Source organism: Phymastichus coffea, unplaced genomic scaffold (assembly GCF_024137745.1).
Source record: "Phymastichus coffea isolate CEN01 unplaced genomic scaffold, Cenicafe_Pcof_1.1 PCOF00004, whole genome shotgun sequence".
Taxonomy (NCBI): Eukaryota; Metazoa; Arthropoda; class Insecta; order Hymenoptera; family Eulophidae; genus Phymastichus; species Phymastichus coffea.
In genome coordinates, this window is record NW_026706815.1 from 4,098,568 (window position 1) to 4,115,941 (window position 17,374).

The 17,374-nt window shown below is 34.0% G+C and overlaps 1 protein-coding gene across 4 annotated transcripts in view; it reads left to right on the plus strand.

The window, feature by feature from the left end:
* LOC131666815 (large ribosomal subunit protein mL45) overlaps positions 1 to 17,374 on the plus strand; it is a 417,745-nt gene that overhangs the window by 134,839 nt on the left and 265,532 nt on the right. For 3 of the 4 annotated variants that reach the window (XM_058939774.1, XM_058939791.1, XM_058939782.1), the window contains one exon: positions 4,528 to 4,833. In XM_058939774.1, coding sequence (XP_058795757.1) covers positions 4,528 to 4,833 — 306 coding nt within the window. Of the gene's footprint in view, positions 1 to 371; positions 561 to 4,527; positions 4,834 to 17,374 lie in introns of all 4 variants that reach the window. The other variant, XM_058939763.1, reaches the window with a different exon arrangement.

Sequence of the window (17,374 nt, forward strand, 5' to 3'; positions counted from 1 at the left end):
GCAAGAAAAATTTGACGATATTTGTATCCTCCTCTCATCAAATATCTTTTCATTTCCACCTTTCTATCTACGAAATGTTACTTTAAGAAAAGTCCAGGATGAGATTAAATTGGGAAATCAGAGACCTTAGACGAGCTGACTGCGAGAATGCTAGATCTTAGCTATTCAACTCTGGCACCACAACTTAAAGTAATCATAAACAAGTCCATTCATACACACACTTTCCCAAATATGCGAAAAAGGACTCTAATTTGCCCTCTCTCTAAGGTTAAAACACCACAGTTACTCTCTGACACCAGCGTTCATTTCATAACGGACTACACCCCTTTCATTCCTACAGAAAACATAAAATCTCATGTCTCTTTTTATAGATTACGTCTGGGCTGGCTCTCCCTATAGTCTCAGAGAAATCAAATCAACTGTCCTATAGATAATCGAGCAGAAATCCACCTATGGTCTTCCAGTATGCTGCTTTAAGGACTGGAGCTTGGAAGCAATCTGCTACCATAAATGGCATACATCTTCTCAATCAGCTCTTAGTCACTGATTTCAAAGCTGAGGTGATACGGGAACTCAAACGCTGGCTTTTTTCCCTTTTTAAAGTACATGTACTTCACCACTTCCATACGCGAATAGAGACTGAAAAACTCACCAACTCTTTTGCTTTATCTCTCTTGCCATCTGTCTCTCTCTCTTAACATCAGTGCTTTTACCTCTACCACAGAATATCTTGAAATCCCTAGTCACTACCTCAAATATAATATCGCTCCCTCCTTTTCAATTAACCTCCATGACAATACCACCTTCTCATAAAACTATTATTCTTCATTCTCATGCATTCCCAGCCTGTGTTTTCCACCTTCAATCTCTACTTCTACCTAAAATTCCATCCTGTAATCAAATTTTTGAAGTCGCTTATTCCTTCCTAGAGAGTTTTTCCAATCAAAAGTATCTATGAACATAAGAAATTTGCCAAATTCACCAACTTATAGGCCATTGTAGGGTGCTAGTTTTTAAGTTAGTTTTAAGGTATGCTCGCAAGCTCTCCATTCTTAATAATTGTATCTACACCTAATTTTCTTCGTTAATAATGCTAATATTGCAATATGACACATTTGTTTCGATTAAGCTCAGCTTGATCTCAATTTATATTACTTTTTATTTGTTAATTAAATTAATTTGATTCAAACTGTACTTTCACTATGTTATGCGATTAATATTTTCTATTGATTACCAAATTTGCGTTGCTGATCTAACTATTTCTCTAAATGCTATTATTATTATCTTACTATTTAAAATATGTTTAAACAAACTGTTTATCTTGCAACCTACAGGATTATAGCCCACAGTTTAACCCACTAACGACCAAAATGCTCAGTTTTTTTGTCGATTTTCAACGCGTTTTTTTCGGTAGTCATAGGCCTAAGACATTTTTGCAAACACGCATTTGGATGGGAAATTTAATGCTCTTTCAGAATCTTTTTTCAAAATTGCGATTGATTGTGTTATAAAAAAGTTATAGCCAATTAAACAATAAAAACCTGAAAAATTTTGCGACAAATCAAGTTTGCGATTTTTTTTAGCAATGTTACCGCTAAAAAATCATCAAACAAATATGATCAGAGGTGATCACGACTATCAAAGTATCTCCAGGAATTTTGGTGGAATTTTTGAACCACTTCTTCCAACAAAATGGTGGCAAAATAAAAAAAAATCCATAAAAAACATTTCTCATTTTTTATCTCGGAAACCATTAAGTTTAGATGAAAAGTTCATTGAACAAAAAAGTCTTAGAATTAAACGAGAAATACGCCTGAATTTTTTCACAATTTTCCGAGGTGATTTTTGAATTTTCGGAGAATACGGAAAATCCATTTTTCGAAAATCATCTCCAAAAATTCTGAAAAAATTCAGGCATGTTCCTTGATGAATTCTAAGACTTTTTGTTTTATAAACTTTTCCTCTAAACTCAATAGTTTTCGAGATAAAAAGTGAGTTAGGTTATAATCCTAGCAGCGTTAATATTTTTGATACAGAATAAAGAACAGCTATTCAACAATAATATAATAATGTTTTGCCTTTTTATGTGTATACAAGTGCAGTTTGTATAGCGTATACTAATATACACATATCAAAAAAGCAATTCAGAAAATTTTATGTGAACTCATTTTTATTACTTACTAGTCTCTTGTTATTTTGAGACCATACAGTAAATCGAATCGAAAAGATTATTTTCGCTTTCTAAAGTCTAGGTTTAACAAGAAGCATTAAAAACTGTAGTAATTATTTTCATTGGGTATTTTTATTATTTTATATAACATGTCGCAAAAACGTAAAAGACGTTCCACTTGCTCCCATGAAATGTACGAAATTGATACTTCAAAGAACACTTACGATGATATAGTTACCCTTCCAAATCCTGACAATTCTGGTTCTGATGAATCAGATTTCGATACTGATTTGGATGATGAAATTTCTAATATAACGTACACAGAAGCTTGTCAAAATATCTATGTTCCATCTTTATTTTGATAATTATTTCACAAACTTCGATCTCGCTGTGCATTCGAAGAAGCTTGGGCTAAAATGTACAGATACTATTAGAGCAGATAGAGTAAAAGATAAAAATGTTCTAAATAAAAAAGCTCAAAGAGGTGAGTATGCCGTGAAGCACGATAAGAACAGTGGTATAAATTACATCACTGTGATGGATTCAAAACCAGTTTCGATTATTTCTGCAGGGGTAACTCCATTATCCTTTTCAAAGAGATGCGGTAAGCAAGAAGGAAAAAAAGTTGAAATACCTTTTCCGAGGGCTATTAGCGTCTATAACAGTTTTATGGGTGGCAATGATGTCCACGACGGACATTGTAACAATTTACTTCCGAGTATTCGTTCAAAAAAGTGGACGTGGGTAGTTTTTTTAAGACTAATTTAAGCTTTGATTGTAAATGCTACTGTACTATTCAATGCTGTCAATGATGAGAAAAAAAGGGTTGGAACAAAAGATTTTGCACTTTCAATAGCTAAAAATTACATGACGCAGAGACAATGCAAAAAAGAGAAACACAATATGTCCAAACAAACAAAACTCAAACTTTGTTCTTATTGTCCCGTAAGAACGACAATTATCTGTGAAAAATGTGATTTATCGATTTGTGTTGAATGTTTCAAAAAAAACACTGAAAAATTCGTATTGCAGTGAGAGGCAAGGGGACTCACTCAAATCAAGCACCTCGAAAAGTGAGAGGCAAGGGGAGTCACTCAAATCAAGCACCCCAAAGGAGACAAAATTCTACTACGTCCTCGTCGTTGTCTCTGGGTCATGCTAAGAGTAGAACGTTTTTTATCTCGAAAACTATTGAGTTTAGAGGAAAAGTTTATAGAACAAAAAGTCTTAGAATTCATCAAGGAACATGCCTGAATTTTTTTAGAATTTTTGGAGATGATTTTCGAAAAATGGATTTTCCGTATTCTCCGAAAATTCAAAAATCACCTCGGAAAATTATGAAAAAATTCAGGCGTATTTCTCGTTTAATTCTAAGACTTTTTTGTTGAATGAACTTTTCATCTAAACTTAATGGTTTCCGAGATAAAAAACGAGAAATGTTTTTTATGTATTTTTTTTTGTTTTGCCACCATTTTGTTTGAAGAAGTGGTTCAAAAATTCCACCAAAATTCCTGGAGATACTTTGATAGTCGTGATCACCTCTGATCATATTTGTTTGATGATTTTTTAGCGGTAACATTGCTAAAAAAAATCGCAAACTTGAATTTTTGCAAAATTTTTCAGATTTTTATTGTTTAATTGGCTATAACTTTTTTATAACACAATCAATTGCAATTTTGAAAAAAGATTCTGAAAGAGCGTTAAATTTCCCATCCAAATGCGTGTTTGCAAAAATGTCTTAGGCCTATGACTACCGAAAAAAACGCGTTGAAAATCGACAAAAAAACTGAGCATTTTGATCGTTAATGGGTTAAGTAAGCTTACTCTTATCTTTCTCTTTCCTCGGTATTTAGCGAGCAATAAAATCTCTACTCAAACATTAGGTATAGTATGGATTTATTTAAGCTAAATAAATCAATAAAATTCTGATCATTAAGCGTAATAGGCGGTATTTTAAATATAAAATCTTAAGCATTTTTTACGATTTATAATTGATATTCTCGCTTAAAATAAAATATTTACTTGCTGATATTACCGAATTAGAATCTTTTTCTTATTACCGAAAAAACATGGCCTTTATCAAACTGATGAGTAGTTCCAACATAATATCAAACTAAAAATAACAAACTAATTAACATTGTAATGCACTAATCAATGTTTTCAACGTGTCTTTCATTACTAATTTCATACAAGAATGTGTTTTACAAAAAAAAATTTAATAAAACTTATTCTGACAAAATCTAAATTTTCGTATATATTTTATTCATTTTATTGAAAAAATGTTGATAAACATGTGTTAGTTTTCTATTACTAATAACAATAAAAAATTACTAATGATAAATTTTACAATTTTACAGTACTATAATATGATGTTCATTATCTTATTGAAGAGGATTAATATATTTTATGGCTCTCAGCTCTTACGTCATCGTCATACAAAACATTGGAATCCCAAATTTAAAAAAGAAAGACGAGAAAAAGTTATAGAATGTGAAAATAGTCAAGAACTTTCCGAGGATGAAAAGCGTCTGAGGTTGAAAGAAAAGGGAATTTTTCCTTCAAAGCCATGGTTGGAAAAACCAACATATATAAGTTGTACAGGGAATATTTTCGAATCATATGTTCCACCAGAAGGCGATGGTAAATTTACAACTGTCACAGGCGTAAGTATTAGTTTGTTTTAATAATTTTACCAAGTGTATTTTATACTATTACGTCTCACTAATTGTGAGGCGGGAATTTTTATTCCTTTTCGGGCTGTGATTTCTCACTTCACCCGGGTAAGGAAAGATTGGTGTTAGCTAAAATACAGAAAATTTGACGTGCACGGCACCGGTGCTTATTTAATTCCTGAATCTAAATCAATTATTCTAGCACCAATCTTTTCAGAAGGCACAGAGAATTTTTAATTATACATTCCACTCAAACCTATAAAGATCCTATTGATTCAAGTTCTGAGTGTTAAACTAAGTATCAATTCTATCCAACTTGTTTTGCAACAAGAGGACCGAGCGATACGAAATTGGGAAAATTGATTTAAAGAAAGGTTACTAATAGGAAATTATGTGTTCTATGAATTAAATTTGAACTTACTTTTATTAAAATTGAAATCCTTCCTCACAATTTGAAATGAAAATTAAAACTTTAAAAGTTGAGCCTTGCATGCTCACAACTTAAAAAGAAATTAAATTATCTTTGTCCCAAAAATAGTCCTTGCCACTGAGAGAGAGGCGGTCTGGGGAGCGTGACAGTCCTGATTGTGGATGGCGTAGCAGTGGCAAACAGTTCGTGCATTACTTAACACAATCCCTCAGAATGCGTTCTTTTTCAAAATAAGGCCGCAAGAGGCTCTGAAGGATTTGGGAATGAAAACTCCAAAAATGATTGGTGGAAATTTTCCCGTAAGAGTGAAAGACACTGTAGAGTGCACTTTTCTCTCGAGTTTTCCAACACAGATGGAGTTACTCATACCAAATCGTGTGCATAATACGCTATTGTTTAAACTTTTAACGTGCAAGGATTTAACAAAAAATTCTTTATTATTTAACTATTATTTATTTTTATTGTTTAATATATAAATAATAACTTGAGAGTTATTTTTAACTTTCAAATGTTATTTCTTTATAATCTTAAAATCTAACTTAAAATTGATTTGTTTTCGTCTTTAATTTTGCTTAATTTTAGTAACAGAAGTGAATATACAAAATAAAAATGTTATTGCTTAATGGAAATCGTTTCTTAAACGGAAATTAGCTGAAAACTTAAAATTTTACAACTTAATTTTATCTATTTACGCAAAACTATACATTGGAAAAAAATAATTTTCTAACTTTATTATTACGACTATTTTTACCTATAAAATGAATTCATCTAAATGAACAAATTCATAATTTTGTTATCTTAAATTTTTATATAGTGCTCAACGGGAAAGTGAAAAGTTTAAAGGAAACGCATGAGAACAGTTTTATCTCTTTTTTTTTCTCTGTACTCCGCATAGGGTTTAAGTGAATGGATGCGCGTAACGAAGTACTAGATTTTTTCTGTATAGATATTTTCAAATTCCAGGCTATTTAGTCAGCTTGTCTTCTCTAGGTATCTGAAGGAATCTTGAGAAGAGAAACTTTCCAACGTATTTTCGCTTTCCAATAGTGTTTCAAATTTTGTACAATTTGATGCTCTTTAGTCGTAAAATAAGTAAAAATAAAGTTCAGAATTAACAGTAGTTATCCGACGTTACAATACAATCAGAAGAAACTTGAATACAAATATTGCAATTGTTTAGAATAATGCCACAATTTATATTGCAGTCTAGTTATGTTACAACAAACGTAGAAATAAAAGGTTTACGATTTTTTTTAATGTTATTTATTGTGAATCAATTTAATAGAATGCTAATCTTGAATCTTACACACACACACTTATCTATATTATACATTTTGTAAAATTTAATGAATTTATTAATTTTATTAGGAATAATGAAGTTATAGTGATGCAACTTAAAATTGTTACATTTAATGGAACAGAAGTAATCAAAATTGATAATCTCGTATCAATTTGTAAAACATTAATAGATATCTTTATGTCAATAATTTAGTTTATTCAGTAAATAATGTAATTCTTCATAAAGATGATTCTTAAAATTTTAACATAATTAAACGAAATACGCTAAATTATTTATTTAATATTTACCTCATTTTTCAAAAGTTAAATAAGAGTGACTATTATCTGCACCATTAATTTATGGAAACTGTAATATTCAGTAATAATATGAAATTTCTACGTGTAAGAAGACATTACTTTACCAATGTAGATTCTGAGGGTCCAATAGTTAAAAACATTAAACTAAATTCGCAGACGAAACAATTTTCCACTGAAAATGATAAATCTTATAGTCTTAAATGAAAGTGGATAAGCAATTAATTTCATACCTTTACTTGAAAAAAGAATTCTAATTTTTGGTTGCGCAACCAATACGTAGTTTATCCAGAAAGTATCAGACTAACCTTTATATTTCCGTACTAGTGTTCGAGTGAACTCTGCGGAGCATAAACGTCAACAGTAAAGCAGTGATGAGAATTCGATAACGCTATAAAAAATTTCGTTTTCATAAAGTCATATTGGATCTATATCGTATACACCTACGTCCAAGATGCTCGGCACTGCCAACTGTCAATCTTGGGCATAGTTATATATGATATAGAGCGATACGACTTTATGAAAATGAAGTTTTTGTAGTGTCATCGCATTTTCATCACTGGAGTAAAGCCTCACAAACCTATTGATTGGATTTTCTGATTGCTAAAAATGACTGGAAAACAAGATCAATGAATTTGCATTAAATTTAGCTGTCACCTCGGAAAAAACGAATTCCGAAACTGTTCAGATGATACAGAAGGTCTTTAAGAATAACTGTATGAACAAAACACGAAAAAAAGATTAGTATAATCGTTTCAAGCTTAGTAATGGTCAATAATAATGATACTGTGTTTAAAAAGTTTATTACTGGTGATGAATTATAGGGTTATGATTATGATCCTGAAACAAAATAATAGTCTTCACAGTTGAAGTCAAGACCAAAAGGAGCACGTTAAAGTGGGAGCAATGTTAAGTCAATGTTGATTGTTTATTTCAATTGTAAAGGTGTTATGTACCACAAATAAGCATTGACGGATTAGAAAATTAATAAAGAATATTATGTTTCAATTTGGAAATATTTGTATGAAACAGTGAGAAGAAAACGCTTGCAATTTTGGTCAAGTGGTGACTGGCTTCATCATGATAATGCGCTAGTACGAGGGTCGTTTGAAAAGTCCGTGCAAAATAAAAAACTGCTTGATTTTTTTTAATAAATCTTTTTAATTTTTCAACATAGTCTCCTTTTAGGCTTATACACTTCATCCAACGCTGCTCTAGTTTGTTAATTTCTTCTAAATAATAGGATTTGTCCAAGTCTATAAAATAGGCATTCGTTTCTGCAATCACCTCCTCGTTTGAATAAAATCTTTTCCCCGCCAGCCATTTTTTCATATTAGGGAACAAATAGTAGTCCGACGGAGTCAAGTCTGGAGAATAGGGGGGATATGAAACGAGTTGGAACCCTATCTCCATCAGTTTTGCGGCCACAACTGCTGAGGCGTGAGCTGGCGCATTGTCGTGGTGGAAGAGGGCTTTTTTGTGGGCCAATCGTGGACGGTTCTCTAGCAATTCGGTTTTCAAACGATCCAATAACGATGAATAATATTCGCCTATAATGGTTTGACCCTTTTCCAGATAGTCGATGAAGATTATTCCTTGCGAATCCCAAAAGACAGTCGCCATAACCTTCCCGGCCGAAGGAATTGTCTTCGCCTTTTTCGGAGCAGATTCCCTCTTGCTAATCCATTGTTTAGACTGTTCTTTGGTTTCAGGAGTGTAGTGATGTATCCATGTTTCATCTACAGTGATGAATCGACGCTTAAAGTCTTGCGGATTTTGCTGAAACAGCTGCAAACCATTCTTGCAACACTTCACACGATCTCGTTTTTGGTCAATCGTGAGCAATCACGGCACCCATCTAGCGGATAGCTTTTTCATGTCCAAATGTTGGTGCAAAATATTATGTACCCATTCGCTCGAGATGCCTACAGTACTAGCAATCTCACGCGCCTTCACTCTTCTGTCAGCCATCACGATATCATGGATTTCATCAACTAGAACCAGTCAGCGCGCTTCGCGCGCGTTCATTTTCATTGCTAATTAAGATTAGTATGATTGCTATGAGTATTTTGTTTAAAATTCATTAAATTATTATATAGATATGTGCATGCGTAAAGCTAGACAATAAGCTTTTCACGAATAGAGCTCTTTGAAAACATGATTGTTGACGTTATAATTATTGTTTAATTCCGTTGTTGGTTTCCAAGGTCAATTTTAAGTGTATCCCATGAGCGTACTCTCGACATTGCTACGTACAATTGACCATGATTAAAAACATCCCTACGAAGATCAACAGCAATATTTTCAAACGTTTGACCTTGAGCTTTATTGATTGTCATTGCAAACGCTAACTTAACGGGAAATTGGCCTCTTTTGAAAGTAAATGGATACTCATTTGTACAAAATAATGAAATACGATTCAAGAATATAATATTATTTGATTTGTCTCCCGTCAGAACTTCGCATTTCAACAAATGATTAGAAAAATCTAACACCCTTAAACGTGTACCATTGCACAAACCTTTATGAATACTTATATTTCTAATTAACATTACAATACAATTTTTTCTTAATCGTAATTCATGTGGAGGCAAACTGAAAGGATTCAATGAGTTTAAGTATTCCCGCAAAAGTACTTTGTCAAATTCACCATTGTCACAATTTTAGGTGCTATCAATGCCGGTATAAATATGTTCAGTAGATCTATCTAACAAATAAATAACTGATTTATTTAATTCATCTACGTCAATATTTCGGGCGAACAAAATAGCAAATTTACTCATTGTATCGAATTTCTTGTCTATGATCAATTGTTGAAACACAGTACGAACTATATCATTATTTTTAAGAATACCATGTTCAGGTGAAAATAAATTGTCGTGTTGGTCATTCAGAGTTCCATCACCAACTAATAATAAAAATTTAGCGAAATCAATTTCATGAGGTAAGACTCTCATATTTGTGGTAAGATTATATTTAATAAAATACCGCCATAATGCACTGTATTTAATAGAAAGGTTTAACGTTTCAGCTTTTGTTGCATTAATTTTGATGGGAAGAAGTTGTCTAAAATCACCGCCCAAAATCATAATTTTACCACCGAAAGTTGTCTTTGTTCGTGATATTTTGTAGAGTTCTGTTTACTACTTCTAGAGCATATCTTGGAGTCATAGGTGTTTCGTCCCAAATAAAAACTTTTGTTTCCATGAGTAGAAGACCTTCCGTAGATTGTGCTGTTATGTTTGATGATGAATCGCTAAACATTGGAACAGGAAGACCAAATGTTTTGTGGACTGTTTTTCCTTTTGGAAGTAATGTTGCTGCAATACCAGTGAAAGCCATTGAAGATACTTTAATATTTTGTGAGCATAATAAATTGTAAATAGTAGTATAAATAAAAGTTTTTCCGGATCATCCTGGGCCATTGATATATATACAATTAGTATCGTGATTATTAGTATCAATAACTTTATCCCAAACAATATCAACATTTTTTTTTGCTGTTCATTCAACAGCTCATATTGTTTTTTACCGATATCTCCAAATTCTGTTTGTGATAATTTATTATCGTTTTCTGTTAATAATGTGTAATCACTGTTTGATCCATGGAAAGAAAATCAGACAAACTTTTACCTTCATAATTTAGTAAATTATTTATCTCAGCGAATGCCATTTGATGACTCAAAACACGTTTTGAGTCATCAAATGGCATTCGTCCGTCAATTCGTCCGTGCAAAATCCTCAGATAATACATCTTTGAATTTATCCCACAATTCTTCAGGGTGTATCGGTTGGCAGTGTATTAAAATTCTAGTAAATAATTGTCTAAGTCGACATGGCATCATCCACATTGTTGCTTCTTCCATTGCTTTAGCCCATTCATGATCATCCTCTATTAAGCCCAGTTCTAAGCACGCTGCTGTAAATTTAGGTTGGACTATGCCATTAACTGTTTTTAATGAATCAAAGCTTGTAGCTTCTTTTACGTGCAACAATAATAATCGCAAGTGAAAGAGCTCTACTTGTGTAGGACTGACAGAAACATTTGTCCAATACAGTTAAACTGTTTTTTACGTGGAACCCATTTAGATGTCATGATCCCATTAATTTTTATTTTTTTATGAGTAAAAAAAGATGGAACATCGCTATAGAAGTACTGGCGTGCATTTTCATTTTCAATGTTTAATTTGAAAAAATCAAGTAACTTACTACTTGCTTGATTCAGATTTTCTACAAAGTTGTCTTCATTAAAAATTATAACACTCTATTGATTTTGTAAATGAACTGGTAATCTTTCTACAATATGACTTTTACCGTGTAATCATTTACTCAAAATTCGATAACATGCTTCAACGGGTCCAACATATCGAGTTTCTACAAAATTAGAAACCTTATCATGGTTGATAATTTTAGATGAATTTTCAGTTCCAATAGTTACAATAGCTGCGTCATGACTTTATACACGACCTTTATAAATATATTTATATAAATACTTGACAGCTCGAATACTTGAAACAATTTCCACATTTATATGACAGTTAAACATCTTTAATAAATCACGGCAATGCGGTACAATCCATCGATTATCAATAACGTGACCATTAGGTAGTTCATGAGTAACACCGTCATTTTTCCTTTGGTAATGAGGATATCCGTTTTCATCCATTGTTGTTTCAGTTTGAAAATCTTTTGGAAATTTCTTTGAACACTTGTTATCTGTAATACACCAGTCACCACAAGGTCCATGAGTCATGTTTTTTACAACGATACCATATAATATCGGAAAGTTCAGCTGATATAAATTTGTTAATAATTTCAGGTGTGATTATTTTATAAGAAAGTATTAAAGTTAACAATAAATGCATATGTGGTAGTCCACGCTTTTGAAATTCAACAACATAGATAAGATGCTACTTCTCCATATATTTCTATCCTTTATGATTACATCAAGCAAACGATTATTTTTCGAATGAAATATGCGAGCTACAATATCAGGTCTATCAGATGCCTGCTGACCAGGTAAAAGATTGTGGCGTTTCCACGGTTCGACCATCCCTATCGAGATGGCATCGGTCAGCCACGAGCGGCAAGACATACGCTCGTTGAATATATAAGTCTGCATAGCGACTCACGCACTTCGAGCGTATGAGGCAGATGTTACCGGCCGTCAAGCCTCACTGACGAGTCCAGCCGGTAGCATCGGGACGAAACGCTTTCTTCCTTACCGACCGCCTGAGTGTGAGCCTGGCTAGCTCACACTGCGACCAACCTTTTCTCGAGACTCCTCGTACGCATTCAAGCATGCACGAACGACGCGCATGTAGCCAAAAGATTTTCTTGTATCTCTTTCCATCTAGGATTGTAAGTCATTGTAAGAAAAATGTCCGGTTTATAGTCCGGTAAAGTAAGGTCGAAAAATCTGTTAACTATCAAAACTTTCCCATAACTGATTTTTCATTTTTAAATGAAAATATATTGACCAAGCATCACTCTCCTAGATTGTCTAATAATTTCCACTGGAGCTTGCGACGCAGCTCAGCAGCACAGCTCAGACCACCTAAAATTCAAGTGATTTATACTCGTGTCATTTCTGGATGTGTTTTACAAAAAAATCGTAGAGATAAAAATTGAAGCAAATCTTATGCTCATGAAGGTGACGTAAATAGTTTTTTCAAAAAAAAATTTTCCGATCTTAAATTTTCCAAAAATTGAAAAAATTTTCGAAAATGATATTTTTGGCTGGTAATTATAAATAAAATATTAATATCGAGGTCAAAACATAGATAAACATAGAGGGCAAACTTCTAAAAATTTACATTTTTTCAGATTTGGAAAATTCAAAATGGCGGCTGCGCAAATTGGAAACAAATTTTTTTTTTTCAATCGCGTCAAAATTTATGAACATTAACGATATTGAGAAACGGTTTGTTGCAATCGGCAGAGTGAAAGTTATATTTTTATAAATAACATAAAAAAAATTTTTTTTACATAATTTTTTAAAACATTTACCGGAAATAAAAATTTTTCCATCTAGTTTTTTCTCATTTTGGCATTGAAAAATTTGTTTAAGATGTCTTTTCACGATATAAATTTGTTTGTCTTCAAAAGACGAGTATTATAAAAAAAAAAAATTTTTTAGATGCGACTTTTACAAGCTGAGATAAACAAATTCAAAGTCTGTTAGATACTGTGATAATATTGATTGAAATTTTCAAATTTTGATCACTTCGCTAGTTTGTGGAATCTCAACTCAACGTAAACACAATTTTTAATTTTTCTCCCGTCAATGGGTCCATTGAAAAGAGAACAGTAATTCTATAGCTCGCCTGGCCAAACGGTGCGGCAGCAGCTGCTTGGCGTTGTGGTGGGGGGTCAGCACTCATTCTCGTAGAGCGCCCGAACGGCCCTTACTAACACACGTAGACTTTTCGGTTACCTTTTCTACCTGCATACTGGCATTGCAAAGCCGAAACAGGTAGACGCAATTGTAAGGTCGGCTCAGTTTGTGTCTACAGTCAGTCAGCATCACATCGTTCAGTTTGTAACAACTAAAAAAAAATACATTTATAATTTGTCATGGAAACGCAAACAAGAAATTTGGAAGGTATGTATAATGGTCAGTCATTAATTATATTAACCCTTATGTAGGCAACCGGGTACCCGGGTACCCACCGTGCCACTATTTTGTTGTTTATTCCTTCAAAAAATTTTTTTCCGGTCTGAGCTCCCGGATCCTCGTGATTTGGCTATTTTAGAAGCCATTAGCTACATGAAACGTATAAAAAAAATTTTTTTTCAATAAAATTTCGGCTGTTTAAAAAAAGTTGGCCGTGGGGGCAACCGGGTACCCGGGTACCCACTAGATGAAAAATGACTTTTTTCTTGAAAAATGAGTATTTTTTGACAAATATGAGGAGAATACAACATTGGTAAATAAATTAATTATAAACATATTATAAAGTTAAAAAAAAGAGATTTATTTGTAGTTTTTAAGTTAAAAATCATAATTTTTCATTTATTTGTTACAATCAAAACACACAACATGTTTCGTGCTATGCTCGTCGCAGACAGGTTTTTCGCAATTGTTACAACTTTTTCTAGTCTTTCTACGCCGCTTGATTTGAGATCGATAACACAGGTGACAAGAACCAGTGACCTTTATCCTACCGGTGCTGTCACGGGGCTCCATATCTCTTTCTACGATAGGAGCAGCACCGAGTTCGACGCCAAGAACGTCTTCGATTGCATTCTTGGTGTAACGGTGGCGCATTACTTGCTGATTCGTAGATCGATCTTCAATGAAAGGTTTAGACAATTCTTCGCTCAATTGTCTTAGGAAAACGCGACGCTCATGAGTGTGCTTCTTGAGCATACTACTATTTTCATAATAGATTATATACGCGGCAAGTGCAGCAACGTCGATAATGTTGAAAAACATGGCAAGTGGCCACCTTTGAGTTCGCCTGTGGGTAGTATAACGACCGACCATCTGGTCCATTGTATCTACCCCAGCTTTGTACTTATTATAATAGGTAATCATCTGCGGTTTCTTTTTCTCGTCGTCATTGACAGCAGCATCGTTATGCATTGTAGAAAGTAAGATTACAGCTTTTTTCTTTTTGGGAACATACGAGCAAATGGTAACGTAACGATCGTGAAAACCAAAGAGAGAGGAGTATTCTGCTCTAGATTTATTAGCAGCCATTTTTTTTGGAATGTAGGGTTTATTTTTTCTCAACGTTCCTGTGATAGTTAATTTCCATGATAGCAAATGCTTAGCAAGATGTAAAGTAGTGAAATAATTTTCCATTGTGATATTTCTGCCACTATTTTTGAATGGAGTAACAAGTTGTTTTACAACCCTCTCTCCTTGATTTTTTTCACGAACGTTACCAATTTTACCGGTATAAATAATACCCGTTAGAGGATACGCATTTTCAGCGTCGCAGATCCACCAAATTTTTATGCCATATTTAGCGGGCTTCGAAGGAATATACTGCGTGAATTTGGTGTGTCCACGAAAAGGATAAAGCTGCTCATCGATTGTCAAATTCTCCGTTGGTTTGTAAGCACTTTTCAAATTGGCATTGAGCATTGTCCATATATCTCGAATAGGAGCACCTTTATCCTCTTCTGCACGTGCTTCGCGCGTATTCGCATCGTCAAACCGAATAAAACGCAGTATAGCGCGAAATCTTTTTAGACCCATTGCAGCACGATAGAGAGGGTAGGAAGTACTTTTCCACATTTCACTTGCATGATCGGTGTTCGAATTATTCACTCCAGAACAAACTAAAACTCCGATAAATGCGTAAATTTCCGATGTAGACACGGGCCGCCACGACCGAGCATGATCCGGATTTGTTGCATTGTAATCATCATAAACCTTTTTCGCTTTCTGGTTTGTGTATCGAATTATTTGATCAATCATTTCAACGGTAATGATTTTTTTGAAAGTATCGCCTACCGATAGCGTCTCTGTTGATTTTGCCGGACCGCTTTTTTGACGAAGAACATTGTGAGAAGCCGTTTGTCCGACTTCGGGCGGAGTTTTCTTCCAAACCGTTCTATCTTTCGCTATATACTCTACCGCACTTTCTGTAGCTGCTCCTTCCGCCCCCCTTTCATCCGCCATACCTGATGCTGAATCTTCACTTTCACTTTCTTGTGAATCGGAGCTGTACTCTCCCTCCCCCGCAGACGCTTCGGCGGCGTCGGTTTCAGGCACCGCTTCTAAAACGCCTCTCGGCAGCCAGTCGTCGTCTTCACTTTCGTCATCGTAATCCGAACTATCACTAGCGGATTCTCCAAGTAAACTATTCAGATAAGCCGTCTTCCTAGCTCTAGTCAATCTGCATTGAACAAAAAATAATTTTATTACTGACAGGCAAAAATCGTAAAAAATATTACTCCAAAATCGTACTAAAAAATAAATTTTACCTTGCAAACTCAGGACGTGACAGATGATTCTGCATGATGAAATATTCCTTGAAATTGTTTATAAAACACACGTAGATACACTAAGTAAACTATGAAAATAAAAATAGCGTTAGGCGTCGGTGTATGTACTGCGAATAAGCGAACAGCACAGTCAGCTCTCGTTGCTATGTGCGTCTTGTCTTTCTGACTATACACTCTCTACTGAAGCACAGCTGTACAACCAGTGCTGCAGCTGCCCTTAAGGGCCTGAGTGCTACAGTAACGTAGGTAGGCAACGTTGCTATCCCTACTACTAATATTTCGATCAGCTGCGATTCCCCGAATATGAGAAGCGGCCGTGCGCTCCCCACTGTGCACTCGAAAACTCTGCTTCGATCTTCTTTTAAAATATTTCTACTAATCTATATGCCGTGAAAATATCCTAAATAGTTTCTATTTATGTTTATTTATCGAATGGAATCGACTTGGATTGATTTCAATCATATAAGAAGTCAAGAGTCATGAAAAATCAGATGTGGGTACCCGGGTACCCGGTTGCCCAACAACGCGGAGAAAGCTGGTTGCCTACATAAGGGTTAAATGTAAAAAGTTTATTCCAAATAGTATTTTTTCTACAGTTTTATACGAGTAATGATTTGGAGATTCTCACCATTTATTCTGTTTTATTCAAATAATAAACACAAATTTGTATTACAAGTTAACGTAATTTAATTTCATTGTACTTGTCCAATCTGCGAATGAAAATCATTTTTATATTTTTTCAGTTTGAGACTAGAGAATACTTTTGGAGCAGTTACAACTAAATAGCGTGGCGTCGCAAGAAAGCGAGCGCAGGTATAAATTCGATAAAGGCTACGGAAAAGTGTAAATGACCGGGGAACAAAAAATGTAGAACGAATCCGGCGAAAAAAAAGTGTACATCACCTGCGTATGCTGTTACTGATGATAGTCCAACAATTAACCAACGCAACTTTTTAAGCAATGATATGAATAAGAACAATTTTATTTAGTTATTGAAAAGAAAACTTACCAATGCTGGATTTTTGGTAAACCAAGCAGAAGAAAATGTCGATGCAGAGCTTGTTCGGTCGGCTATAAACTATTCCAATAACTATCCATTTGCTTGCATCATTGCTGAGGATGTAGACGTTATAGTTATATTAAGTCAGCTGGCTCATGAAAAAACTAATATTTACTTTCTACAACTAGGCAAAGGTAAAGACGCGAAAAAATTTTATCGATGCGACAGCTTCAAATACCCAATGCTTCAAAATTACGTGTCACTATTACATGCCTTTAGCGGTTGTGATACCACGTCTGCTTTTTATAACCAAGGTAAACTCAAATTCGTAGATCTTCTTAGGAACAACATGCAACTCCTCGATCAACTAAAAATATTTTACAACAGTACAGCAACGAAAGCTGAAGTCGAAAAAGCTGGAACAGAATTTATAAAATATGCATATGTGTCGAAACCAAATCATAATGAATCGTTAAACATGCTACGATTTACATGTTTTTTAAAATCTTCAGCTAAAAAAACTTTTAATTTAGCAACTTTGCCACCAA